General features: G+C 31.1%; 3 protein-coding genes and 1 long non-coding RNA gene across 6 annotated transcripts in view; 3 read left to right on the plus strand and 1 right to left on the minus strand.

Moving 5' to 3' along the window:
- Positions 1–27,745, plus strand: part of LOC143206535 (uncharacterized) — a 553,256-nt gene that overhangs the window by 389,152 nt on the left and 136,359 nt on the right. The window lies entirely within an intron of this gene.
- The window catches only part of LOC143206525 (cytochrome P450 9e2), a 90,171-nt gene that overhangs the window by 30,468 nt on the left and 31,958 nt on the right, over positions 1–27,745 (minus strand). The window contains exon 1 of one of the 2 annotated variants that reach the window (XM_076419110.1): positions 10,594–10,768. The exons of the other annotated variant lie outside the window; for it this stretch is intronic. The gene's annotated coding sequence lies outside the window, so the exon portion shown is untranslated. Of the gene's footprint in view, positions 1–10,593; positions 10,769–27,745 lie in introns of those variants that run through there. 2 annotated transcript variants of the gene reach the window in all.
- On the plus strand, positions 6,515–9,218 carry LOC143206518 (uncharacterized). 2 transcript variants are annotated; one of them, XM_076419097.1, is made up of 2 exons: positions 6,515–7,047; positions 7,150–9,218. In XM_076419097.1, the coding sequence occupies exons 1-2, from the start codon at positions 6,633–6,635 to the stop codon at positions 9,090–9,092; spliced, it is 2,358 nt and encodes a 785-aa protein (XP_076275212.1). In that variant the 5' UTR covers positions 6,515–6,632; the 3' UTR covers positions 9,093–9,218. The 2 variants fall into 2 exon arrangements, with proteins under 2 accessions (XP_076275212.1, XP_076275213.1); XM_076419098.1 differs by having other exon boundaries at positions 6,977–7,062; positions 7,175–9,218.
- On the plus strand, positions 14,274–27,411 carry LOC143206530 (cytochrome P450 9e2). Its single transcript, XM_076419125.1, has 7 exons — positions 14,274–14,410; positions 21,070–21,285; positions 21,348–21,677; positions 23,307–23,472; positions 24,502–24,709; positions 24,774–25,016; positions 26,872–27,411. Exons 2-7 carry the CDS (start codon positions 21,086–21,088, stop codon positions 27,303–27,305), a joined length of 1,581 nt encoding a protein of 526 aa, XP_076275240.1. The 5' UTR covers positions 14,274–14,410; positions 21,070–21,085; the 3' UTR covers positions 27,306–27,411.

A 27,745-nucleotide genomic window follows, 5' to 3' on the forward strand; every position in this document is an offset into this window, starting at 1 on the left:
AATAGATGGAGTTCGTTTTTCGTGATTTTGGTATTCCATTATGATTTTTTTTGTTCGGAGGCAAGAACAAAATAATTTATTAGAACATTTATTCAATTTAAAAATTATGTTTAGTTTCTTCTCTGCAAATTAAATTAAAAGGAAATTAAATCAGCGGCAGTTCCTCACATGTGCACGTGCACCCCTAAATTTAATGCCTCTTGTTCAAAAAAAAAAACTAATTTAAAGTCTGTCCTGTCATTATTTTATTAATTATTTTTATTTAAAAAACGATTGGTCATAGACCTGAAATTAATACACAAAAACTTTGACGAATTTCTTATCTGAAGGTAAACGGACAGCTTAGACCTATCAATTATTTCAAAAACAAAACTCCATATCCCCAAATCGCAAGACGTTGATAAACTGATAAGCTGATAACGTGAAAAATCCAGCCATATCGGAATACTAGATTTGACTGGTCAATACTCCACCGCCCGCACCCCGTGATCGCTGGAACATTTCATGGTTTATGTTGGCCCGATAGCACATTAAAATCATCAGAATCAATCAGAGTATATATAGAGGTTTTACTCAAATAGGAGAAACCGAGGAAATCTTTTGCGTGGTCCCTTCAATGCTGGCTCTGAGACCACTTGTTTGTTTGGTTCATTTGAATTGGCCTACAAAGGCATTTGATTGGTTCATTTCTATAATGCGATTGTTTGTTTCAGTTTGTTTACGACGCCATTATTGTTTGTCTGACAAAGTAAAATCAGTATTTTTGTGTCTTAAATATAGTCAGTATTATTTGATTATAATGTATCTGATTTTCAAAAGTGTTGTGTATCCAGTGTATGTGCGAAAATAAAAAACCAGACGTAGTTTTCCTTGGAAGAAACAGCCCAATTTACCTAGATTAGGGATGTGTGTGTGATTTAGCATTGCTTTTACCTGGTACGTATACAAATATTTATATAAATTATTTGTGTTCATACATATTATTTACAGGAATACAACAGAAGAAATCATGAAAATATTACCCACACTTTAGAATCAAAATGTGTCCAAAGGCAATGATAAAATTACATTGAAGTTAAATGTAATTATACTACATGAAAAGATTTTGTTACCATTTAAAAAGTTGTTTGTAAAGTACCATCAATTCAAAACCTACTTGTTTTGACGAGGCTCATTTACTTCAAACAAATGAATATTGCTAAGATACTTATAATTAATATTTTGGCTTAAGGATCCTTAACCGAGATAACCTTTTCAGGATGTTAATAAAATACGTTAATAGAGAATAATATAACCGAATTTGTAGCCGAGGATGTTGATTTTTAAGACAAGTATTATCATGTATCTTGTTTAATGCTAATTGTTAATAAAGAATGTTTGCTTAAGCTGTCTTTTTAACTCCGCGATTTTACCATAATAAGCATATCACAATTTTTTGATCTATGCATTTTCTCCATCTGAATTATCATACGTTTAACTGATTTAATTATCGTTCCATAATTTTCACAATAACATATATAATAACATATATATGACAAAATAATTATAACTTGTAATACATTTCTTGTTTGAACAAATGAGTAAACTATTAACACACATCCTTAGCTTGTGCATGCTTACAATATGCAGGCAACAAAATGTGAAACTTTAATACATGACTTATTTTGAATTGATAGCACTAAAGAAATATTGTTATCAAATGCGAAAAAGTCCCAGCTATAGCAACAATCTATGATTATATTTGCCACGAGATATATTATATTTTCAGTTAGATTGCAGCCATTTTTATATCCATATTTAATTATTTTTTACTTATATATATTTATTTTATTATTTTTTATTTATAGACATAATATGTATTCATTATATACTTATTTAGCTTGTTGATATTGTATAATATTTGTATGTATATAACATTTTATATTAATAAATGGTTTTAAAAAGTTACATTTTGGTTTTATTTGAAATTTAATTACACAGTAGAATGTGACATCAGAAGTTAGTCACGTGATGCGTATGAAATCGTCGACCAATGAAATGCTCTATTAATAAAATATTTTCATTACAGGTGCCTGTAATGCTAATTTAAATTAACCAATAAAATTCTGTGAAATGACGTTCTCAACGCCTTCCTGCTGGGATCGCGCATAACAATTCTGAAATTATTTGTATTAGCACTTTATATTTTATTCTATGATGAAAATCAATGCACTTGGAGCTCGCGGATGTAATAGTCTGTGTCGAAACGGGATTTTTTCAAAAAAAAAAAAAATATTTCTTTACAACATTTTAAAAAACCATTTAATTATGTTTGTAACCCATTTAAATTGGCATTTAACTTTAAAGGTTTCATGTATTTTGCTGTTTAATTTTAGAGGTTTAGTATATTGGATATTTTTTAAAATATCGATATATTTGGGAATATCGATATATATATATTGGTGGCCATACACCCATAAATTAAATACGAAAATGATATTTTGTTGGCTTATTATTCAATATGTTATCGATGTAATGATGCTTTGGCATGATTGTGAAATATTTTTGTTTAATAGATAATTTTATTGGATTGACTCGTTAGTGTTTCAACGTATAAAATATATTTAAAAGGTTATTACCAATTTATTTTGCACCTCACGTGAGATTACTCTGTTTTTTTTGTTAAATTAGTTTAACTATCTGTTGACGAATTAGTGAAATATAAATAACCTAAACCAGCGGGATCAAGTGGATAAGTATCCACTTGATTCAAATTAGATCTATAAATTTCTCGACCGGTCTGATATTGGATATTATTATTGCGAAGTTGGTAGTATATATTTAGTCCGTTGGAATCAACAATATAAATTGACTTCATTTGTTTTTGTTTCCCACGAAATTATTATACATGGGCGTACAGAAATTTTAATTTGGAAATAATTTTTGGGTAATATAATAACTAATTTTGCTGTGTCGGTTGGATCGATTTGGTTAATTTTGGTTTTGCAAAGTTTGTGAGAGCCTCTGCTCTGCATTGCTAGGAAAATAATAAAAATGACAATTTTGTTCTCCCATATAAAGTGTCACTGTCACTGTCATCAATTATTTCACTGCCACAGGGGATCGATATTGTCATAGAGTAATAGAGAGGCAAATCAATCAATTTGAAGGTATAGAGTCAACTAGCAATTTCTGAACTGGTAATACATCCGCCGCTAGTATTGAATGTACTGATGATGAGCACTTTAAATTATTTCTCAAACATACTAGCCGAAAGATGTATTATATTTCTGAATCCAGGAACTCTAATGGATCCAAAAAACTATCTTGGTTAAGTAGTCTTCAATGGAGAGTGTAATAAGAACAGGGTAATAAAAGCTATGTATGTCCTGAATTGCTTTGAACCAAAATTCCTAGTGTATTGAACTTCAGTTAATCACCTCTTGAAAGGTTTGAATTCAGTAGCTATTATTTCAGTGGTTGTTGAATTATCAAATAATTGAATAATAAATTGAATAAAAGTATATCGCCGTTTGGATAGCTTATTTAGGAAAAGTTATGCAAAGGACTATATACTATTGTTTTATTAGGAGTGGATTAACCGAAATTAAATACACGAAGAATTTTGGTGTAAAGCGACACAGCACTTATATAGGCAAAATTATAGCCCAAGTAAGAATAATTTTGTTAAAGTGCCATCCATTACAAATTTAATATCTACTTTGAGGAGTTCAATTCATTAAAGCAAAAAAAAATGTGTAATTATCCGAATTAATATATTGGCTTAAAGCTACTTAACTAAGATAGTTTGGATTTTTTTGTACTTATTAGTGTGTTTTGTACCTTATCATACGTTATTTTTTTCTTCTCATTCGCCTTTAGGAAGTTGTGAACAGGATGAACATGAGGGCTCTTTAGACAACTTACATTCGATTCTAACAGGGGATGACTCTATAACTTCAATTCCAGACCTTCTCCTATATGAATAAATGAGTCAAGGCAATATCTTATGTCCCAGAAAATTGTTTTATTATACTGTTAGTAGGTCTTTGAGCTATCTCTTTTATTTTATCCAGCGATCACACACCGATAATATATGTTAACATATTTTTATCAGATATGTTTAAAAAATATGAATTTAAAACATTTTAATTGTACACTACATAATGATTTTCCAGAGTATTAAAAATAAAGATGCTATATACTTTTGGATAAAATAGGTAAACAGAATTTTAACAAAGAAAGACTCAAAAGTTTGCTTTCAATACAAGAAAACAAAAAGTCAGAACCCCAATAGATCTCTAATAGATTAAACTGATGGCACTAAACTAGTATGAAAAAGGGAATAGATCGAAGAAGTAATTTTTATTTGTTCCAAAGTTCTTTCTTTGTGATTTATACTTTTCAGTTCTTTCTGCTATATGCGTCAATTTATTAGGAAATATAATGTGGTATTCATCATAATTAACTTATAGAAAAATATTTGTCTATCACTTGATCACAATTGATCGCAGGTATCCTAATGTCATTAGTTAAATATGCCAAAACACTTTATATTATTAAATATGTTAAATATGTCCTCATAGTATCCATCTGTTATTGGATAAGTTCTGCAACATTGTATTGTTTATTGCATTAAAAAAAAGAAGGTAATTTTGACAAAGCGTCTGTCATTGATCACTGATATTGTCTTTGAAATGACTCGAGATGTTCTGTTGCGTCAATGACAAAAATGATAGGATTATATATGTCGAATAAACTTGATAGCCTGAAAAGACACGATCATTCTCTGCACGAAGAATTTAAACTCAACTGGTCATATTTTATAAATTTAGTACCACTTGCTTTGCTCGACTGCAAAAAATAAGATTGAATTATATCTAAATATGAGTTCCTCGAAAAAATAGGAAAAATAGTAGCTGACCATGGAAAATATTTTGAAAAAATCACAATAACTGTACTTTGACTTTGGGATAGGAATTTGTTTTTAACTCATTTAATTATCATACTTAATAGATAGTGATTAAAAGTAATAATAAATAACTACTATATTTATAAGCTATTTATATGCTGTGTACATTTGCAGTCTAGATCTAATACGCATATTTTTAATAGATACTTTCCTGTCCATCTAATAATGTGTATACTGAATCATCGGATGTGATGTATTTAAATGATATTTTAATAGCATTGGTAGCTTAAAACGTATTCTTGTTAATTAATATATTAAAACATCAGTGAAATATCAGTGCCAAACAACAGTGGCTTCCACTGTTGCGATAGTCACGGGTTCGAGTCCTGCTGTCGCATGGATGTATTTTTTATGTTTGTGATTGTAATCTTATATATAAAAATGAATCGCAACAATGGATGTTCCGATAAGGCATAACTATCCCAACAACGCCTGTGACCAATTTGGCTAAGATCGGATGTTTTTTAAAGTGTTCTCGAAGTTCAGGGATGGTTTTTACGGCGAGAAAAATTAGAATTATTGCTGGAAAAACCCTAAAAATAGCCCTTTTGGTTGGAATTTGTTTCGTGTATCAGTTGACAATTGCATGTGTCATCTGTCAAAAGTCATTTCTAATGGACAATTTTTTTTTTTAAAATTGTTATGACTTGAACTCAAATCATTTTAATCCATACGAATTCTTTAATTTATTTAAAATTTTTTATTTGTTTAAAATTTAATTCAAATTTTAAATAAATAAAACAATTTGTACGGCTTAAAAGGATTTGAGTTCAAGTCATATCAAATTTAAAAAAAAAAGTTGTCTGTTACAGATGACTTTTGACAGATGACAGATGAATTGTCAAGTGATACACGAAACAAATTCGTATATCGTGTTTTGTGCAGAGTGTTTAGTTAGTTACTGTTTGTTTAGTTCGTGATTAGTGAAAAAATAATTTATATTTGATTCGCGTGAAGCGCGAGCGCGACATTCAACTAATAATCGCGCAAGTTTGAATCCAGCTGCTTTCAGTTACGATGTGTCAATTGACTACAGTAACTACCAATGTGTTGTTATTGGTTCTATGAACTTGGTTTGCTCACACTGTAAGGCATTAAAATACAAAAACGAAGCCAATGGATTGTGTTGCGCAAATGGTAAAGTGAAATTGATACAATTGGATCCACCACCAGAACCATTGTACTCATTGGTTTCAGGAATAGGAACAGATTCTATACACTTTTTGACACATATTCAACAATATAACAATTGCTTTCAAATGACTTCATTTGGGGCAACAAATGCAGTTCGGGAAAATTTTATGCCAACTTTCAAGGTATGTATTATAGCAGTTACTCATAATTATTTTAGCGAACAAAATTTTCTGTCACCAAAGTTAAGATGTGTTACTAATCTTCAATTTCTTAATCATTACGAAATATATCACTTAGTCATCATATTATATGGTGATTCAGTTTCAGTGACACTTTTATTATATTTTATATTTGATAGATATTAGTTAAAACTAAATATATACTTTTTAAGATCAAATATTATTTAAGTTTGATCATTGACAATCCATTAATTTATACCACACCATAATATTTTTTTTATTTACAGATACAAGGGCAAATATATCACAGAGCAGGTTCACTGTTACCAGTGTCAGATAGCGACAACAAATTCCTGCAAATTTATTTTATGGGCAATTCACCACAAGAAATTGATCTGCGTTGTGCACATAACAATTTAGTAAAAAGGTCTATTGTAGAACAATTACAAACTTTATTTCATCAACACAATCAATTGATTATATTGTTTAAAACTGCCCTGGATCTGATGCCATCCGATAATCACAAAATTGTAATCAGAGCTGATAAAACACCTGCAGGTCAACATACAAGACGTTTTAATGCACCAACTATTGATGAAGTTGCTATCGTTGTAGTTGGAGAAAACTTGGAATCCCGTGATATTGTTTTACATCGTCGGAATTTTCAATTACAACCTATAAAGGAAACACACCGCTCATATGATGCACTGCAATATCCCATTATATTTTGGCAAGGTGAAGATGGCTACGATTTATCAATAAAAATGATAAATCCCATTACAGGTAACTAAAATATTAGTTTAGCTATGGCGATAATATCTCAGTCACTATATTATGTATTTTAATTTTATATTTGAATGTTATTAAAACAAAATCTGTTTACAGGTTCTGAAACCAACAAAAAAGTCAGTTCAATGAACTATTATTCATACCGCCTAATGATTCGGGAAAATGCAGATAATCACATATTGAAATGTCGGCGATTATATCACAAATATGTTGATGACATGTATGTTAAAATTGAAACGGAGAGATTAACATTCATCAGGTTGAATCAAACCAAACTCCGATCTGAAGAGTATATTCACCTTCGAGATGCGATTAATACTGATGGAAATGCACAGAATGTCGGTCGGATGACTATTCTTCCAGCAACATACATCGGAAGCCCTCGGCATATGCACGAATATGCTCAAGATGCCATGTCGTATGTTCGTCATTATGGTACAGCAGATTTGTTCATCACATTTACATGCAATCCGCAATGGATAGAAATTAAGCAGGAGTTATTACCTGGGAAATCATCCATTGATCGTCATGATATTACAGCCAGAGTCTTTAGACAAAAGTTGAAATCTTTAATGAATTTCATCGTAAAACATAATGTGTTTGGTGAGACACGCTGCTGGATGTATTCTGTGGAGTGGCAGAAACGAGGATTGCCACATGCACACATTTTGATTTGGTTGGTTGAAAAGATAAGGCCAAATGAAGTTGATGCAGTGATATCAGCTGAAATCCCTAATGTACAAGTAGATCCTGGATTGCATGAGGTAGTTATCAAAAACATGATACATGGTCCCTGTGGAACTCTTAATCAAAATTCACCGTGTATGATGGATGGTAAATGTTCAAAACGATATCCACGGACATTAATATCGGAAACAATTACTGGTAATGACGGTTATCCATTGTATCGTCGCAGATCGACAGCAGACAATGGAAAATCAACAATTGTCAAATTAAATCAACAAGATATTGAAATAGATAATCGTTGGATTGTTCCATATTCACCCATTTTATCAAAGACATTCAAAGCACACATCAACGTTGATTCTTGCCATTCAGTGAAATCGATTAAATACATTTGCAAATATGTAAGCAAAGGGAGTGATATGGCTGTGATTGAAATTGGTGCAGAGAATTATAATGATGAAGTTACCCAATACCAAATGGGCCGCTATGTCAGTAGTAATGAAGCAGTTTGGCGAATATTTTCTTTTCCTATTCATGAGAGACACCCTTCTGTTGTTCACTTAGCTGTGCATTTAGAAAATGGACAAAGAGTGTATTTTACAGCACAGAACGCAGTACAAAGAGCTGCTCAGCCACCATCTACTACATTAACCAGTTTTTTTGAGACATGCCAAAACGATGATTTCGCACAAACATTGCTATATTCTGAAATGCCAAAATATTATACCTGGAATCAATCCTCAAGGAGATTTATACGACGGAAACAAGGAAAACCAGTTCCAGGATATACAGATGTATATTCCACCGATGCGATTGGCCGGATTTATTCAGTACATCCAAGCAATGATGAATGTTTTTATTTACGACTGCTATTAGTCAATGTACGTGGCCCAACATCATTCCAACAGTTACGAACTGTTGATGGTGAATTGTGTGGATCCTACAGAGAAGCCTGTCAACGTTTGCAATTGCTTGAAAATGACGCTCATTGGGATCAAACTCTCAATGATGCTGTAATATCATCACACACTCATCAAATACGAACATTGTTTTCTATAATCATATCTACATGCTTCCCATCAAACCCAATTGATTTGTGGATGAAGTACAAAGATTATATGTGTGATGATATTTTGTATCAAATACGGAATAGAATGGGAAATCCAAATATACAAATCAGTGAAGAAATTTACAATGAAGCATTGATTTCAATTGAGGACATGTGCTTGATAATGTCAAACAAACTATTAATTCAATTAGGCCTGACCGCGCCCAATCGTCCAATGCATGACGCTTTTAACCAAGAGTTGCATCGAGAAAGACTGTATGATCTCAACGCTTTGAAAGAATAAATTCAAACAAATCTTCCACTGTTAAATGAACAACAGAAGTATGTATTTGAAACTCTTATGAAAGTAACACATGATGAAACTGGAGGGATTTATTTCTTAGATGCACCTGGTGGTACAGGAAAAACTTTTTTTATTTCATTAATATTAGCAACAATTCGCTCACAAAATAAAATTGCACTTGCACTCGCTTCGTCGGGAATCGCAGCAACTTTGCTTGAAGGTGGTCGAACAGCCCATTCAGCACTAAAATTGCCATTAAATATGCAAAGCAATGAAACTCCAACCTGCAACGTTTCGAAGAACTCTGCAATGGCAAAGGTTTTGCAGCAATGTAAATTGATTGTTTGGGATGAATGCACGATGGCACATAAAAAATCTTTGGAGGCTTTAGACAGAACCTTAAAAGATCTACGTAGCAATAATAACCGATTTGGTGGTGCAATGCTTTTATTAGCAGGAGATTTTCGTCAAACATTGCCAGTGATTCCACGATCAACGCCAGCTGATGAACTCAATGCATGTCTAAAGTCCTCCAATTTGTGGAAACATGTTAAAGTACTTCATTTAAGCAAGAATATGCGTGTCGAGTTGCAAAATGACCAATCTGGAAACATATTCTCTAAACAACTCATTGACATTGGTAATGGCAAATTTCCTATAGACATGTTGACGGCTTGCTTTTGCTATGACTATAAACAAGTCCCAGGGGCAATCATTAAGTGTTTGTGGTATTAATCTAGAAAACCCATGTTTCTCACATGGTCAATTGTATGTTGCCTGTTCCCGTGTTGGAAAACCATCAGATTTGTTTATCTATGCGCCAGGTAATCAAACAAAAAACATCGTATACCACAAAGCAATATAATGATAATAATAATAATAATTATGATTCACATGATTAACAATAAAGCGATTACTTACTTTTCAATCCTTATATATGTTTTATTTAATTATTTTTTATTCACAACGCCCTATCACCAGGGTGATGGTTCTGTTCAGGAGAATTTTTTAAAATACGTAGGCACAAAAACTGCCACATTACAAATCTTTTTGACAGGACGAAGTCTGTCGGGTCAGCTAGTTGTAAATATTTTTATAGGCAACAATGGAAAATCCGATAAGGAATGACTATCCCAGTCACGCCAGTAATCAAGCTGGGTAAGATCGGATGTCTTCTGGGGTGGTCTCTAAGTTGGTTACTGATTTTTTTGTCATTATTATATGGAGAAAACCGAAAATCTGATATAATAAGGACGATAGAGTACAAAATCACAAGGTTGCAATTTCATTGACAATAAAATGTATAGAATGACAAATTGCAAATGTGTAAAGTTTCTATTGACAATTTCTATTGGCAAAATTTGTAATATTAAAATTATTCTAATTTATGACCAAATTATATTAAACCATCCTTCTAAACAATTTATATATAATCTAATTTATAATGTGTAAATTATTTAGATATAAAATATGAAGCATTTTAAATTAATTGTAATTTTACCTTAGTTATGTCTTACGAGCTGCTATAAACAAAACAGTAATATGGATGCTGAAAATAATGAAACAATACACGCACAGACGGTTACAATTATGTCACATTCAGCTGAATGTTGTTTTTGTTTTCATGTAGAAGCGATGCGCAGATGAGTGTATGCGTCATCGACGGACTTGTGTTTAACACTTAACCAGATACAAATAAAGAACAACACATGTAAGGTCGACTGAATTTTTTTTAATGGATGACTAAACCGATATGGTTTAATTATTTCAGATGCCAATTAAAATATTGTTAGAGCAGACAACATTTTGTTTTAGCTACCTACTATTTTGGTTACCGATTGTGTGGTGCAGTAGTTAAATTCACGATATGATCCTTACACTTTGAACTGTGGTGATTGTGGTGAAAATACACAGACTAGGAGTGTCTTTCAAAGCCTGATTTTTTTTTCAATTGAAATACTTTATGGTTAGAGATCTTTGAGCGCCTTCATTCCAAACTTTCTTGACATTACAGCTTCAGCTGCTATACTTTACATTGAATGAATTTCTCTTAACTACACCAAAGAATGCTTCGAATAACTCCGAAACGATCGCCAATCCAACATAAACAAGTCTTCTTTTCTTGATAATTAATTTATTACGGTTAATTCAATGAATTCAAAAGCCTTATTGTCTCGGGATTCCTAATGACTGCACCAGTTGTTAATTTACTGATTACTTTAAAATATTGTCTTGTTTTATGAAAAGAAGGCATAACAAACAAAATTTTAGGTGAAGTATGCCTTGAATATACTGAGACACATGTGGGGTACAGTGGTATGAAAGAAATAGTAGATCAATTCTCCAGCAACACAGTGCAGCAGTCTCTATTCGGCGTACATTAAATGATCCGATCTTCAATTTTTGACTTTTTTTCCATCATGTGATGCCCCACGTAGATATCCTTTTTAACCAACTGGAGCAAATAGAAATCGAACCTACTGGAATAAGAGACGCTATAGTTAATTTTGAACACAGTATTATTCAAGTTCGAAATAATATTGATAATTAGTGAAGCATCAGATATAACAAGTCATGATGCACCAGAAAATAAACGCAACCGTCCAGGCAACAGTAAATTTGATCTTTCTGCTTTAAAGGTGTGTGATATATTAAATGTAAAGCCGAGTTTTATTGCTTATATTTTATCGACGTTGTTTTTTACTTAAAATACAGACAGCCATGTAGAATTCAAGGAAATCATAAATCGTCCCGAATGTCTATAGTACTTAGAATTCTATCTTATAGTTCAATATTTTAAACCTTTTAATTTTTGGGTCGTTGAAGTATTTTTTAAAAAAGGTTTGAACCATAATCTAACGGAACTAGACGGGACTGCCGCTTCTTTTTAATTATAATATATATATATATATATATATATATATATATATATATATATATATATACATATATATATATATATATATATATATATATATATATATATACATATATATATATATATATATATATATATATATATATATATATATATATATATATATATATACATATATATATATATATATATATATATATACATACATATATATATATATATATATATATATATATATATATATATATACATACATATATATATATATATATATATATATATATATATATATAATAAATATAGAAATAGATATATATAGAAATAGTAGATCAATTCTCCAGCAACACAGTGCTGCAGTTTCTATTCGGCGTACATTAAATGATCCGATCTTCAATTTTTGAGTTTTTTTCCATCATGTGATGCCCCACGTAGATATCGTTTTTAACCACCTGGAGCAAATAGAAATCGAACCTACTAGAATAAGAGACGCTATAGTTAATTTTGAACACAGTATTATTCAAGTTCGAAATAATATTGATAATTAGTGAAGCATCAGATATAATAAGTCATGATGCACCAGAAAATAAACGCAACCGTCCAGGCAACAGTAAATTTGATCTTTATGCTTTAAAGGTGTGTGATATAATAAATGTAAAGCCGAGTTTTATTGCTTATATTTTATCGACATTGTTTTTCCTAAAATACAGACAGCCATGTAGAATTCAAGGAAATCATAAATGGTTCCGAATGTCTATGGTACTTAGAATTCTATCTTATAGTTCAATATTTTAAACCGCCGCTTCTTTTTAATTATAATATATATATATATTATTTGACACCGTTGCGAATATCTATGAACAGAAATAATTACCATGAATGGCAACAGTGTTGATCTAAAGAGGCGACGGCCAGAGTCACTACGTTCTCATCGTCCAGTTTACTTTATTGTGTTTTATGCCATCCAAGCTATATATATATATATATATATATATATATATATATATATATATATATATATATATATATATATATTTATATATTAAACATTTTAGCTTTACCCTGACGAGTACTATTAACACTAATGGCAGGATCGTATGCATCTCATCTCATCTCAAAATTGTCTATTTCACAGATAAACTGTTTTGAATTTCTCAGAATTATTTTGTTGCGTTTTAGTTGTGTTAGTTTTAGTACTGAGGACTTGTTACTATGATTTCTAATAATTGTCTAGTCTTCTTCAACGTGTCTCCTAGATATCGGTAGCTATAAAATTTTTTAGAAGAGGTAGTGCACCATTTAATGTTCTAAAATCTATTGTTGAATAAATAAGTGACAGTTCAGTTCGTAATCGTTCTTTATCAAGTGTGGTGCAACAAAAGGAACTTTATCTTTTCTACAATATTTGTAGGGTGGTTTTGAAACCCAGAGCGTAAAATAAAATTATACTTACTAAAACGATATAAAATTATCAAACATCTTAAATATATAAAATCAGAGATCAAAATAAATGATATAACAACCACTTACTCAATAGATGGCAAAATAAATAATGCAAATGACGGTGCGAGATATTGATGTTTGAGGTGGTCGGGTGGTAATTCTGCAAACATAATAAAACGTACCTGAGCAACCAATTTTCAATGACAAGGGTGAAATTAAAATATTACTGACATATTACGTGCTTGATAGTTGCTTCTATTGTCTTAAAGGTAATTAAAATATAACAGTACTAGCATTCAGAATACTGGCAGTTATAATAGTATCGGTAACAATAGTATTGATAAATAAATATATCGACAAATACTGGTATGGATGGTATGGATAATCTCGAATAAATACGATGACAATGGTTGGTAATAAAACGATAGAGTAACCAGGAAGGTTAGCTATAATTTTTGTCCATGGTAATCAATAACTGACGGACAATCATTATAAAACAGACAATAATGGTAACTGATAGCACTGTTGAAAGCACTGATAGAAAGTAAAGCGCAACGTACCAGCTTATACCCTAACACCAACAATAACGGACGTGCAATGGTAGTACTCGCCAGGGTAAGGGTAAATATATATATATATATATATATATATATATATATATATATATATATATAATATATATATATATATATATATATATATATATATATATATATATATATATATATATATACGAAACGACTACTAATAATGTAATAATTAAATAATAAAAATATATAAAAAATAGAGAATTTTTTTAAAATTTAAAATTGATCCCTTGTTTATTTCGAAAACACTAATTTTGGTATTAATTCTTCGTCTGAAACATATCAGGCTTTCTGCGCATAATACTTGCAGAAAGATAAATGGCAATTATGTGTTATACTCGTGGAATAACAACATCGACACATTAACCGTGTTCCGTGCTGTAGCGGCTATATTTACTTGTTAGATAGTTAAGGTAAACCTATTACATTAAGTTATTGAACATAATATAAACTAAACTGTTAAAACATTTAATACGGTTAATTTTTCTGCACACTTTATGATTATTTTACTGCTTTATTTATGATTAATCTATTTAGAATTTTACTTATGTTTTAACAGTAATTCCTATTGTAATATATCATTTTACTTGTTACTTCAACTCTGTGGTGTAGTGAACTTTGTTGTTTTTTATTTGACATAAACTTGTTGAAACTATTTTAATTCTTTTAATTTTTTATAAGGATATTTTACTCACTAAAAGAAATGTATTTCAATTATTATCAAAACATTTACTATTTATATTTTATTATACAAGTATCTATCATTAATATATAGCATATTTTTACAGAAGGTTTTTAACAATTTGTATAAAAAGTATTTAAGGAGGTTTCGCAGAAGAATATCAAAATTATTCCCAAATTTAATTAAATTAAAACTAAAAATAGAGGCAATATGAACAAATAAGAACAAATTTTTTGTAATGTGAGATAATTAGACTTTAAATTAGGAAGAGCGTAGTATAAAATTAGCAATAAATATCTTGATTATTAACATAGGTTTTTAAATTAATTAAATTGATTTTTTGTGTTTATTTTTTTATTCTACATTAAGTATAAGTTATATAGTATATCTATATTTATACATTTTGGTAAAAGATGTTTTCAATGTTGGTATAACGCTATATTCTCATTGGTACTTTAAAATAGTTCAAAGTCACCTGGTCTTAAATCAGGTGCAAATCATAATAATCACACTGAAATATTTTGATTCTCAATGAAAAAAGCACGAAGAGAGGTCTCGATTATTTAAATTCCAATTTGATTAATTTCGAAGATTAAACGATTCGAATTTTACGCCTAATTTCATAATACTTCATCATAAATTTTAGTTAATAATACACATAAATTTTAGTTGGTAAACATGTTTTCTATTAGGCAATATTTAACCTTGAAAATATTGTCCACTATTTTTTAAGACTTTATGTCAGGATGGAATTGTCCGGGATTTATCCAGGCTTTTTTATTGTTGAGATTATCATTTAAATTTTTTTATAAAGTTTCATTGCAACAAATGGTCGCTTCTGTCAATAAAATCAAATAATTTTCAAATATTTTATACAGAAAAAACACGGAGATTTCTATATAAGAACAGGAGGTTTATTTCGATATAATCAACTTTTATTATCATATTTTTACATGTTCATATTTTGTTCTAAAGTACAGTTTATTTTCATAATATAACATGTTTTTGTAATATTTGGGAAAATGAGATATATATTTGTTTTAATTAACATTATTAAAGTGTTTTGTGCCAATTAAAAACTGTTTTATAACAAAAAGCTGATAAGATTATATGTTCTCTGTGTTGCTGATTATGATGTATTAGTTAATAACATTATTGATGATATGTTATGTATAGAGCAGATAAGATTTCGCACTATCTTAATTTATGGAAGAATCAGTAATGTCGTCTTTATTAATTTTTGTTCTGCTCTAGACTGTACACATTAAACTTTTTCAGAAATCTTACCATTAACCATAGCACAAAGGAGATGTCGTCTGGTATGGTATTTAAAAAGATTTTAACTAAAAAGATTCCTGGACTGATCTCATGTTTCCCGATGATAGTTATATTGTAGAAATAGATGATTAATATATATATATATATATATATATATATATATATATATATATATATATATATATATATATATATATATATATATATATATATATATATATATCCGACGTCAGAACGGTTGAGGCTAGCGTTGGGAACTATCGGCTGAAATGACTATCGACTTTTTAGTAATTGACTAGTTTTTGTTATCGACTGATTCTGTCTCTATTTTCGGTGTGACTGATTTTACTACTTTTTACTATTGAGAATCGTGTAATTTGTAGTCTGTAGATGTAATGTGATTACATTGACAGTGTTTCAGTCGTGTACTTTCAGTTACTGTTTTTGGACCTACTAGTTTCATTCGACTGACTTTTAACGATCTGACTTTGCCGTCCTAGCCGCGACATTGTAAATACCAATATATTGTATAATATAAATAACAATATATATCAGCATTTTGGAACTCTATTTTTCGAGATTATTTGTTAATGTAGGGTAAAAAGAACAACATTTTGATTGATATATAAGAAAATCATTTTGACTGCATTTGTATATTTTTGGGCAACTATTGGGTCTTTTTTTGATTGACTTTTGAATCGATTTTCTTTTAAGTTTCTTGATGTTTGTTCAATCCTTTTGAATGAAAAACTTCTTCTATTCAAGTTTTAACGAATAATAATCTTAGAATATCCCTTATTAGCGATAAATAAAAATATTATTGTATTTAAAAAGAGCGCCGATGGTTAAATAGTTGATAAATATTGATTGAAAATCAATCAAATGAAAATCAAGTCAAATATATGAAATATAAAAAAATATTACACCATTCAGAATGAAACTGTTATTTTGAAGGTAATAAATTATAACAATTTTCTATTTCCTTTTTTTCCTAAAGACAGCTCAAAAAGGAATAAATACATCTCCGTCACATTTATGGCATAATTGAGAAAAAATGAGTAAGCACATGTTGGTATGAAATAGAAATAAACCAATTACCTTTACGATACTTTTCGATACCATTTTTGTAGTACGATTTGTCCTTTGCTTCAAAATAGGCCTCAGTTTCGGGGATCATCTATTCAATCGACGAAAATTTCTTCCCAACGAGCATTCTTTTGAGAACTGAGAACGGGAAATAGTCGCTGGGGGCCAGATCTGGATAATACGGTGGATGAGGAAGCAATTCGAAGACCAATTCATGGATTTTTGCCATCGTTTTCACTGACTTGTAATACGGTGCATTATCTTGATAAAGCAGCACTTTCTTTTTATTCAAATGCGGCTTTTCTCAGCGATTTCGTCCTTCAAACGGTCCAATCACGCTATGTCATAATCTCTGTTGATGGTCCTTCCTTTTTCAAGCTAGTCAATGAAAATTATTCCATGCGCATCCTAAAATACAGACGTCATAACCTTGCCAGCCGACTGTTGCGTTTTCCCACTCTTTGGAGCGGGTTCATCGTGTGCAATCCACTCGGATAACTGTCGATTGGACTTCGGGATGAAATGATGGAGCAATGTTTCATCCATTGTCACATATCGACGAAAAAACTCGAGTTTATTACGCTTGATCATCTTCAAACACTGCTCCGAATCATCAGCTCCTCGTTGTTTTTTGTCAAAAGCAAGCTCGCGTGGCACCCACTTTGCACAGAGCTTTCTCATACCCAAATATTCATAAATGATATGATGTACACGTTCAGTTGATATCTTTAGAGTGTCTGCTATTTCATTCAATTTCAATTTACGGTCATTCAAAATCATTTTGTGAATTTTTTATCAACACACGAAATTCCTTTTTATCCATTTTTTCACAATAACAAAAGTTGCTTCACTCAAAATGCTATAATTCGCAAACTAATAATCAGCTCTGATCGACACCTGTCAAATTTATGCACGCATCTTTTGAGGGTTGGGCTAACTAAAAAACATATTGATTTAATTCTGGTAGCGCCATCTACGTGTTAGGCCGGGGACTTTTCAATTGATCTGGTATATTATGTCTGTGTCATTTTCTGAATATTTAAATATGGTTAAATATATTTGGCATCACTATTTCATTCCTTTTTTCATACTGCCACTTGCCAATTTAAAATTATTTAAAATTTAATTTAATTTAAGATGAACTGATTGTACAGCAAAGAGACTCAACCAATTATCTTCAGCCTTTCCTCTCTAAACATTAATATGGGAAAGAATTCGTACATCTACGAAACACAGATGACGCCTGCATTTGAGTGAAATAGTAATTACTATTTTTAGTCGGTAGTTTTTTTACTATTGACTTACTATTTTTTACTATCGACTGTTTCGACTTTTTTCAGTCGATAGTTCCCAAGGCTAGTTGAGGTCGATCGTAAGCAACTGGTGACGTTTGGAGATAATATAAGTCCTGCTGCAACAACCAATTTGACTTGATTCGTTTTTTACAATATCTTTTTTCAGATTTATTCAGTTCATATAATAAAAATATAAATAATACAAAGTATTTCGACAATGATTATACTGTTTTGACGGCGTTTGTTTAACCTGTTGTTTATTGTTTAAACAATGATGTCAAATTACACGATTAGGCAGCACGCCGAAAAGATGAAACTTTATTACAAAATGAGTGCCCGTTAAAATGTTATTAATAAATATAATTATCGTACATGAAACGACGCCAACTCACACGAGGTTCACTAATTCGCAATGTGCCACTATTTGGTGCCGATTTTGGACAAACGGCGACATTGTTAGTATTTATGGTTAAATTGATGTTGATAAGGCCAACGGCGAATGCTGATTAGCGTACTGTTACGCATACCTACTCAGGAAGACACGCAGGATGAAGCGAGTTGGCCGGGATGAGTTATAGAGCTATAATGTCGACCAATTTGAAGTAAAATTTGTTTTCGGATAATTTAAGACGTATCTTGAGCTTAGAAAACATTAGTTTGCCAGCGAATTAGGGAATTTCTTACCAACCAGGGAGCATAGAGCATTCTTCTGACGAATTTGTTATGAAAAACCTGAAGACTTTCCACCCGATGGGGGGAGACCTATTGATAGTAGAGTCTGGATCCATACAGACGACGGTTAGAATCAGCATCTTCTATTGGAGAAGTGGTAGCCTGCTGGCCTTGTTACTGAGTAGGGATCAGTAGATTTGTCATATCTTGACCTTTTTGAATGTATTTCTGAATTTTGAGAGTCCAGCTGAATCTTGACTCGAAGAAAAAACTTAGATAGGTGGCCTGTTCCAACTATGAAATTGGGGCATTCTGCGGCAATTGGGACGCAAGACGCGAAAAATGAGGACTAGGAAAACGGTACTACATGCCGCATATATGGACTTTCTGCACAACGATTTGAGAAATTTTATATTTGGTATTATCTGGATAACTTTTATTATTGTACTACTAGTTGTTCAATTAATTTGTGTGGAAATTATTTAAAAGCCTATGTATATAGCATTTTACAACTAATTATTAATTACAACTATCTAGAAATTTCCCTTCACATTGTTCTTAAAGATAACAGAAGATATTTCAGAGACAGAGTTTAACTACTTGGTCATTTTTTAAATCATACCCTGGCGCTTTTCTGATATTGAAATTTTCTGAATTTCCTTTAGCGATTTCCCTTGAAGTTCTTGGGTTTGTAACTTTATCTTCACATCTTTTTGGATCAGATATGGTATTACATCTGTCAGCAGCGTGAGTTTGGAAAGCATCTGCTGAGTACTTAGCCAATAATTTTACCCTTTCTCTATCTTTTATCTTCTCGACCATTCTCCATTTTTACAGTTCGGCGAGTTTTGGTCTCTTTTTGTTGCTTATTTTTTAACTGCCTCTCAAACACAATATTCCAACTCTTGATCGTCTTCTTATGTTCTTAGGAAATTTAGAGCGCATTTCCCTTTTCGCGGTTCGTGTTGAGTTGTTAGTCCAGTTTATTTAAAGTTTTATCAGCTGATGTATTGCTTTGTTGCCATTTTTCCTTGTTTTACGCTTTATTACTAATAGCTCTCTAATTTCTCTTGAATTGTTTATTCCTGATGATGGTTTGTCTTTTGGTGTTTATTATGGTGTCTGGTATATTATTTCATGCTGCCTTTCTTGTTACTTTCTAAAATGACTACAATTATTGGTGTAGTGTTTTATTCACGTGTAGGTTGGTTTACCTGTATATTGGCATATATATTTGAATTGTTTGGTTGCGCCATATAAATGTTTACCCTTTATGGTGATAATTTTCGACCCCTCAAAATGTTTATTTAACATAAAAATATTTTGCAATTATTAAGTGATGTCCTAATTTTTTAAAGAATTCGATGTAGTTCTCTTTTCTCATTGCACATTTAGATGGAAAATTTTGCTTATATCTCGCATGTCTCATACATAAAGCCTTTAGAATGTTTACGACTGTTCTTTATATTAAAATACTGCAGATTCACCCCTAACTGTGTTTGGGTGGATAGTATGGTACAGCTGGTAATCTTTTAATTTTAGGTAACTCTATCATGTGCACATGTTGTAATGACCCATTTGTGGCTAAACATTTTACCATCTACAATTTACGTTCATATTTCATAAAACACTTAAATTTCTTAATTAAATTAAATTTAATTTGGAGATATGTATGCCGTATTCGACAACAATGGAACAAAATTACTTTCGAGTGCGACTTGAGAAATTCAATATGGCGAAAAATGATTAAAATGATTTTGTACGCTGCACTATTAATAAGAGTGTAGCCATAATTATGTATTAAAGAAAAAACTGTTTCAACATTCAATTTATTCACCATATTTAACACTTTCAGGCTTCTAATAATTAGAGGATCGTCGGAATAAGGATAATAAAGTTGGGGAAATTATATTGAGAAATTATAGTGTCTATTACTATTGGAAAATACCGTTTTCCATTTCCATTTAATTTCCGTGATCTTATTGAATAACTGAAATAGTAATATTTAATTTTATTATACGATATGTTTTATGAGTTAATACTGTAACTGTTCTTTCAGTACTCTTACTAAGAAGATGTTTTGGCTTGTGTTAGCGGCTATACTTGCCATCTTGATTTGGTACACTCTCGATAAGCCTTTGAGATATTGGTCGGACAGGGGCGTTAAACAATCGAAGCCATGGTTGATCTTTGGAGACAGCTGGGTGAATGTATTCCGAACAAAAAGTTTTTGCGAGTACATAGAATGGGTGTATAATATGCAACCTAACAGCAGGTGAGTGTTCTGCTATTGGTTTTACTCTGTTTCTTGTTAAAATTATAATAATTTTTTTTCAGATATTCCGGTATCTACCAATTTTTCACCCCCACTTTGATATTACGCGATCCGGATTTGATCAAACAAATTACCGTTAAAGATTTTGACCATTTCACTGATCACAGTAAGTTTGTCGATCCTGAAGCTGATCCCTTATGGGGCAAGAACTTATTCGCCTTAAAAGGACAACGATGGAGAGAGATGAGAGCAACATTGACTGGAACTTTTACTAGTAGCAAGATGAAGGCAATGTTTAGTTTAATGGACGAAGCAGCCGATACTTTTGTTAAGTTTTATGGGGATAAAGGCGGCGATAAAATTGAACTGGAGATGAAAGAAACGTATACCAGGTGAGTGCTCTAAGATTAACTTAATTATAAAGGTACAGTTAAATCATTCACACTATTCAAAAACACATTTGTTACTATGATTCCTACATTAGTTGTTTCATTTTGGTCAACTAGTAGTTAACTTAATATAAGCAGATGAAAAAGAGAAAAGTGAATTAATAAATATATAATATATTAAAAAAAAGGGATATGGTAGCAAGAATTAAAATGACTAGTGAGTCACGGATTTTACTGATTTCACAGCGTTGAAATGACAAGTATGATATTATAGAAGAAATATGATAATATATTACATATGATGATGATGAAGATCAGCTAGAAGTTCGAACAAAATGGAATTTTTTATGTATGCGCATAAATATTGTCCAAGCATGAAAGAATGAAACGAGATTTTGAATGTGATTACAAATGACAGATATGTTTTTTTTCGGTATTAACTGAGTGGACATGTTATAAACTGAAAACGATATATTTTTACATCTTTTAATAAACCAAACTTAATTTAGAAAATACTGTATTTATCAGGATATGTCACAGGTTTTTGAAAACACATCATAATTTAGTGAAATTTTCTGGACTTAGGTTTGAAGATATACGAGATGAAAACGTATTTCATTGCAAAAACAATATTTAGAAACTTTTTTACAAAATTGCTTCAATTACAACTACAAACCTACAATCACATTGAATTTGTGAGTGACAGTAAAATGATTAAGGAATACTATATATACTATAATAACTAATAACTCAATATACTTCAAGGCATGACTAACATGAATTCAGATCTCGGTGTGAGATCAGTAAGACAGGAAATAGGTCAGTATAGCATAGAGAATTAGAGAATACTGCGGCAACATACAAGCGAGCTCGCACTGGCGCTGAGTGGAATAGCTGGACTAGAGCACGTGAGGCTCAAGAGATGCTACATCCCAAGTCTCAGTAGTGGGTTCATGTGGAGAGTTTGTAAACAAACAATTTACAAGATGGACAACACAGCTGCTTATTGTTTTCAAACAGATTGCCATGGTGCAGAGCACAAAGGGAATAAAATCACTAAAGGAGCCCTCCATTAGAAATTATATCTACGAATGACAACGTGATCGTATTTTTTTTGGTTTTAGCACCTCGACACTATATTTTAAATTTTTTTTTTGCTAAATCATTATTTTCGAATATGTTCTTGCATTTCTGAAAATAGCTTGCTCGGAATAGTTGTTGTTTGCTTTTGATAAGCCTTAAAATAATACTATACAAAAATCCATAAAAAGACAATAATATGTACAAGATTCTCATCACATCTATTCTGATATTTCCAATTCAGGTAATTACTGTTATACATAATTTCGACGTTTCATGTTCAACGTTCAACATATTTTAAATTGTTGATGTTTTCATTGGATTTCATTGCAACCCAATTGTTAATTTTATGCAAGAAGAAATATATGAGTTTACCAATTATATTATTTATATATATGTACCAATTATATAAGATGACCGCTTTGCTAAGTAGTTTTTTTGCTTGACCTATAGTAACAATAGTTCCTGCCTACTAAGATAATAGAATGGGAATTAAGCAAGATCCACAATAACAGGGATAGAAGTGTAATTTACAATCTGATATTGTTTTAGATATACTAGTGATGTTATTGCTACCACAGCATTTGGTATTAAGGTGGATTCCCTAACGCAACCAGAGAACACGTTCTACCTGATGGGTAGGAAGATAACAAACTTTTCAGGAATTTTAATCAGCCTAAAGTTTTTTGGATTCTTTTTGGTACCATCGCTTTTCAAGGTAACGAAATGTTGTAACTATATATCAGAAGTATAATGTATTTCGGTCCGTTCTTTACCACAAAATGGACATTTATTGTGAAGGAATCGAAATTTGTGTTATTTAAAATATCCTCTATGGCTAAGTTAGTTGACGGATACTATGTTAATAAAGTGTTTCATCTTTTCAGACTATACAAATCAATGTTTTATGTTAACGTAATCTTACTTAGTGTTCGCAATAAACGGTTTGCGAACACTAAGTAATTTCTTTGTTGACCACTGGTACCATTAGGTTTTTATAGATAAGCTAACGTTAACAATGTTGCCAAAAAGTTTGTTTTGATAAGTTTGGATCACATTGTTAGTGTATTTCTTTGGCGACCCAATAGATGCACATGATAGGTTCACAAATGATAGGTTCACAATGTCTTAAAAATTTGTTTGTAAAATAACCATTTATTGTGAAGTGATAATTTGGATTCTCTAATGTTCTGCTTGTTTCTTCTTAACATGCTCCTCCTCGCTCCACTTCAGCTTGATATTCTGTGTTGTGTTTAAGTATTTTTCTATATTCGCATATGAAAAAAATCTAGAAGTAATTATTACTGGCTGGTAACCTTTTTTTGTGATATCCGCACATCTAGACTTGTGATACACATAGATGGGTATCAAATCTGAATATCGCTATATCTTATGTTGAAGTTTAGATTAAAAATGTAAAATTGGAATCCGGCTCATCTGATTAAGTAATTCGTTTGCTAACTTGTATCTACGCCCTCGTGCTATATTTTACAAAACTTCGGCCATGCCTAGAAACACACCTGAACAATTTTCGTTTTTGCAAACGTTTTCTTAATTACATCCATAATACGATGCTTATTTTTGAGTGCTTATTTATAAACCCAAATTGGCGAGCTGGAATGAGTTGCTTGTTCTACTAGTTGAAGGTTCTACAATAATTAGCGTAAAAACAAATTTTCGAATAATGTGTATAATTTATTAAAAATAATTTAATATAAATAAACATTATATTTCGTTATATTTTCAGAAATTCAAAATATCTATGCTGGATAAAGCTGCGTCCAAGTTCTTCCGCGCTACCATTAATGAAACTATCCAAATGAGAGAAGATAAAGGTATTGTACGCCCTGATATGATAAACATGTTATTGGAGGCAAGGAAAGGTATCAAGCAAGAAGATAATACCGATACGATTGATGCTGGTTTTGCTACAGTTCAGGAATCAACTGATATAAGTAAGTTTTTTTTTTGTTTTAGATTGGATAACATTTATAATTTATAATAATTTACTACTTCTAGCTAAATTCCGCCAGCTTAAACAATTAACAAATGACGATATAACGTCTCAAGCTTTGATCTTTTTCTTCGCTGGATTTGATGCGATATCAACAGCTATGTGTTTTGCATCTTACGAATTGGCCATGAATAAAGATGTTCAGGATAGACTGAGAGAAGAAATAAAACAAACTTATGAGGAAAATAATCGTAAACTAACATATGAGGCCTTATTAAAGATGAAATATATGGATATGGTAGTGTCTGGTAAGATCTATGTTATTAGATGTTTTCATGAGGGAATTCTAAAAATTCTTTTACGATGTAGGGATTTGAAGAAAAGGTTGAAAAAGTAGTCGAGCTTACTTTTTATAGACGAAACATATTCGGTGTACTTGTTTATTATTTAAAAGTCTAAAAAATAATTTTTAAAATAATTTAATTATTTTTTTTTTATTTTTTTTTTCAAATTTTAAATAATTTATATATATACCGATATCGAGGCAGGGATTTTCAAAAAATTTCTTTCTGAACTAATAACTAATTTTATTTCGATATGCATATTGAAATGATATTTTAGTGGACGGTGTAGAGTGGTATTTATGACTTTTTTTATCTGAGGTTATATTTACCGAAGGGAACTTGTACAAGATATTCATTTGATAGCTTTGGCCTCTCACCGTATACACATTTATGTCTGGTAAGGATTAATAAATAAAGCCAAAACTAAAATATTTACACTTAGAATATGCTCAATCGTCAGTTGACTTTCTTTTATTAGCTTATCGTCTGTCTTCATGTTCAGTACCAGTTCTATGAATGTTGTTGCTGTTTATCTGCATTTGCCTCCAACCTCTCAAATTTCTGTTGATTTAGGTTCGAATTGTTCTGGTATTCTGCTTCAAATTATTATGATATATGTCGACTTCTGTAATTATTGAATGATGTGAGGCTAGTTGTTGATATAGAATGAAACAAGTTAAGTGTGTGTAAGATATCATTGAGTACCATTTGCCTTTGAAATACCTTCAATTCTTTGCGGAATAGACTCGTAGAGTGTCTGAATAGTTTCCAACGGAATTCTATCCATTTAGTGTACCAAAATGTCTGCCAATTGTTTCAATATATTTATAGATGGGAATTTATACCTCACTATTTGTTCTAAAACTACCCATAACGGTTTATTTATGTTGAGATCTAGCTATTATGCTACACAAGGAAGATGACAGATGATGTTCTGATGTTCCTCATGCCAAGACTAAACTTTTGGCTGTGTGCATGGCCGCATTATCATTTTGAAATATTGTTATAGTTTGAAATATAGCTCGTGTAGCAATTATGCCACCTAAATCATAATGAAATCTCTCCCATGCTTGATTGTAGGACGCAGAAATTCTGGAGGCTGCTTTTTTGTAGTTTAACGATAATTCATTGGACCATGCCATATTCACTAATTCCTTCTTAGTTTCTTCTGTCAGTTATGATTAGGTTACGACAGTTTTACCTCTTTGTCAATGATGTTTTGGCAGGATTAGTGTATGCTGCCATTACAACGTTAAAACACTGAAATGTAATACAATACTTGACATGTAAACTGAAAAACTGTTGCCAACATGCATCAAGATACTATATAATCAGGATGTATAGAATATTCAAAATACTCTTCAATTGTTGGGTAGAATTTTTTATGGAGGCTTATATCAAAATGGTCCAATTTTTAATGCTACAGAGATCAGGTTGAACCATTCAAATCAGCTCTGTGAGAAATAGCCATGCGATTTGAGTCGCTCATTCAGGATGAATCTTCTAGGGTTTTTAAAGTTTTGAAAAACCTACGTCTTTAGTTTGTTTTTCTCCCCCTTGCTGTTTTCAACGTTATTCTCGTTCTTCTGTGGGTTTGCTTACTTTTATAAAGGCAGATTTCATTTTTATTTTCTTCAGTAGCAATTATTTAGGGTGACAATATTAAAATTTCTTTTAAATTTACAGTATTTTGTTATGTTTATTTGACATCAGTGACTGAATAATAATGAACGGTAAACAATATCGATTCGTCACTATTGAAATATTTTATAGTTATTGAAAGTTCTGCTTCATTGTGTTAATGCATTTTAATTTTCAGAATTGATTAGAAAATGGCCGCAAGGAGGATTGTTAGATCGTATTTGCACCAAACCATATACTATCGAAGCAGTAAGACCGGACGAAACGCCCGTCACAATTCCAGTTGATGGTCTATTGTGGATTCCCGTTTTTGGTATACATAGAGATCCCGCATATTATCCGGATCCCGAGAAGTTCGACCCAGAAAGATTTAACGACGAAAATAAAGTGAAGATCAAACCGTATACATATATTCCGTTCGGATTGGGTCCGAGGAATTGTATTGCTTCCAGATTCGCTCTCTTGGAGACCAAAGTCTTGTTGTTTAAAATGCTGTTGAATTTCGAGATTAGCTTTTCAGATAAGATGCATTTACCATTGAGGTTGTCTAGAGGACTCAATATTTCTGTTGACGGTGGATTTTGGTTCAATCTAAAACGAATTTCTAGTTAAATTTGTTAATTATTTATTTAGATGACAATGTTACTGCTAGTTACTGATAAAGAATTTTATATAGTACGTTGTTAATATTTATTTGAAAATAAAAAAGATGAAAATCTAAGAGGATTTTGAGAAATAGAATAGAATAAAAATTATTAATTAAATGAACAAATAAAAAAGATCAATAAAAAATAATAATAATATTAGCAGCATATAGTTCTCGTTCTATATCTTTTATTTTATAAGGTTGTTATTTTCCGTTTCTTTAGCGTTAGTTATGTAAAAAGTTTAATGGTGTAAATAGAAATAGTAGAGAAATGTTTACCTTTTTCGCTTTTTTCTTCTTAGCTGCTGATCTTTCTTTTTGATAGGATGCTGTAATTTATGGACAATCTGGATATCATCTGAATTATTGTAAGTTTTTTGACGGCTTGATTTATTTCTTCACATGA

This window comes from Rhynchophorus ferrugineus, unplaced genomic scaffold, assembly GCF_030347505.1.
Source record: "Rhynchophorus ferrugineus isolate W39M unplaced genomic scaffold, kcgeb_rfMv2 rfM1, whole genome shotgun sequence".
Lineage (NCBI taxonomy): Eukaryota > Metazoa > Arthropoda > Insecta > Coleoptera > Curculionidae > Rhynchophorus > Rhynchophorus ferrugineus.

What these genes read in the sequence shown, in the direction of transcription:
- LOC143206530 (XM_076419125.1), top strand. Translation starts at nt 21,086, where the DNA reads ATGTTTTGGCTTGTGTTAGCGGCTATACTTGCCATCTTGATTTGGTAC. An exon ending in AATATGCAACCTAACAGCAG is followed by an intron (nt 21,286 to 21,347) that starts GTGAGTGTTCTG and finishes ATTTTTTTTCAG; the next exon opens with ATATTCCGGTATCTACCAAT. An exon ending in ATGAAAGAAACGTATACCAG is followed by an intron (nt 21,678 to 23,306) that starts GTGAGTGCTCTA and finishes ATATTGTTTTAG; the next exon opens with ATATACTAGTGATGTTATTG.
- LOC143206518 (XM_076419097.1), top strand. Translation starts at nt 6,633, where the DNA reads ATGGGCAATTCACCACAAGAAATTGATCTGCGTTGTGCACATAACAAT. An exon ending in AATGATAAATCCCATTACAG is followed by an intron (nt 7,048 to 7,149) that starts GTAACTAAAATA and finishes ATCTGTTTACAG; the next exon opens with GTTCTGAAACCAACAAAAAA.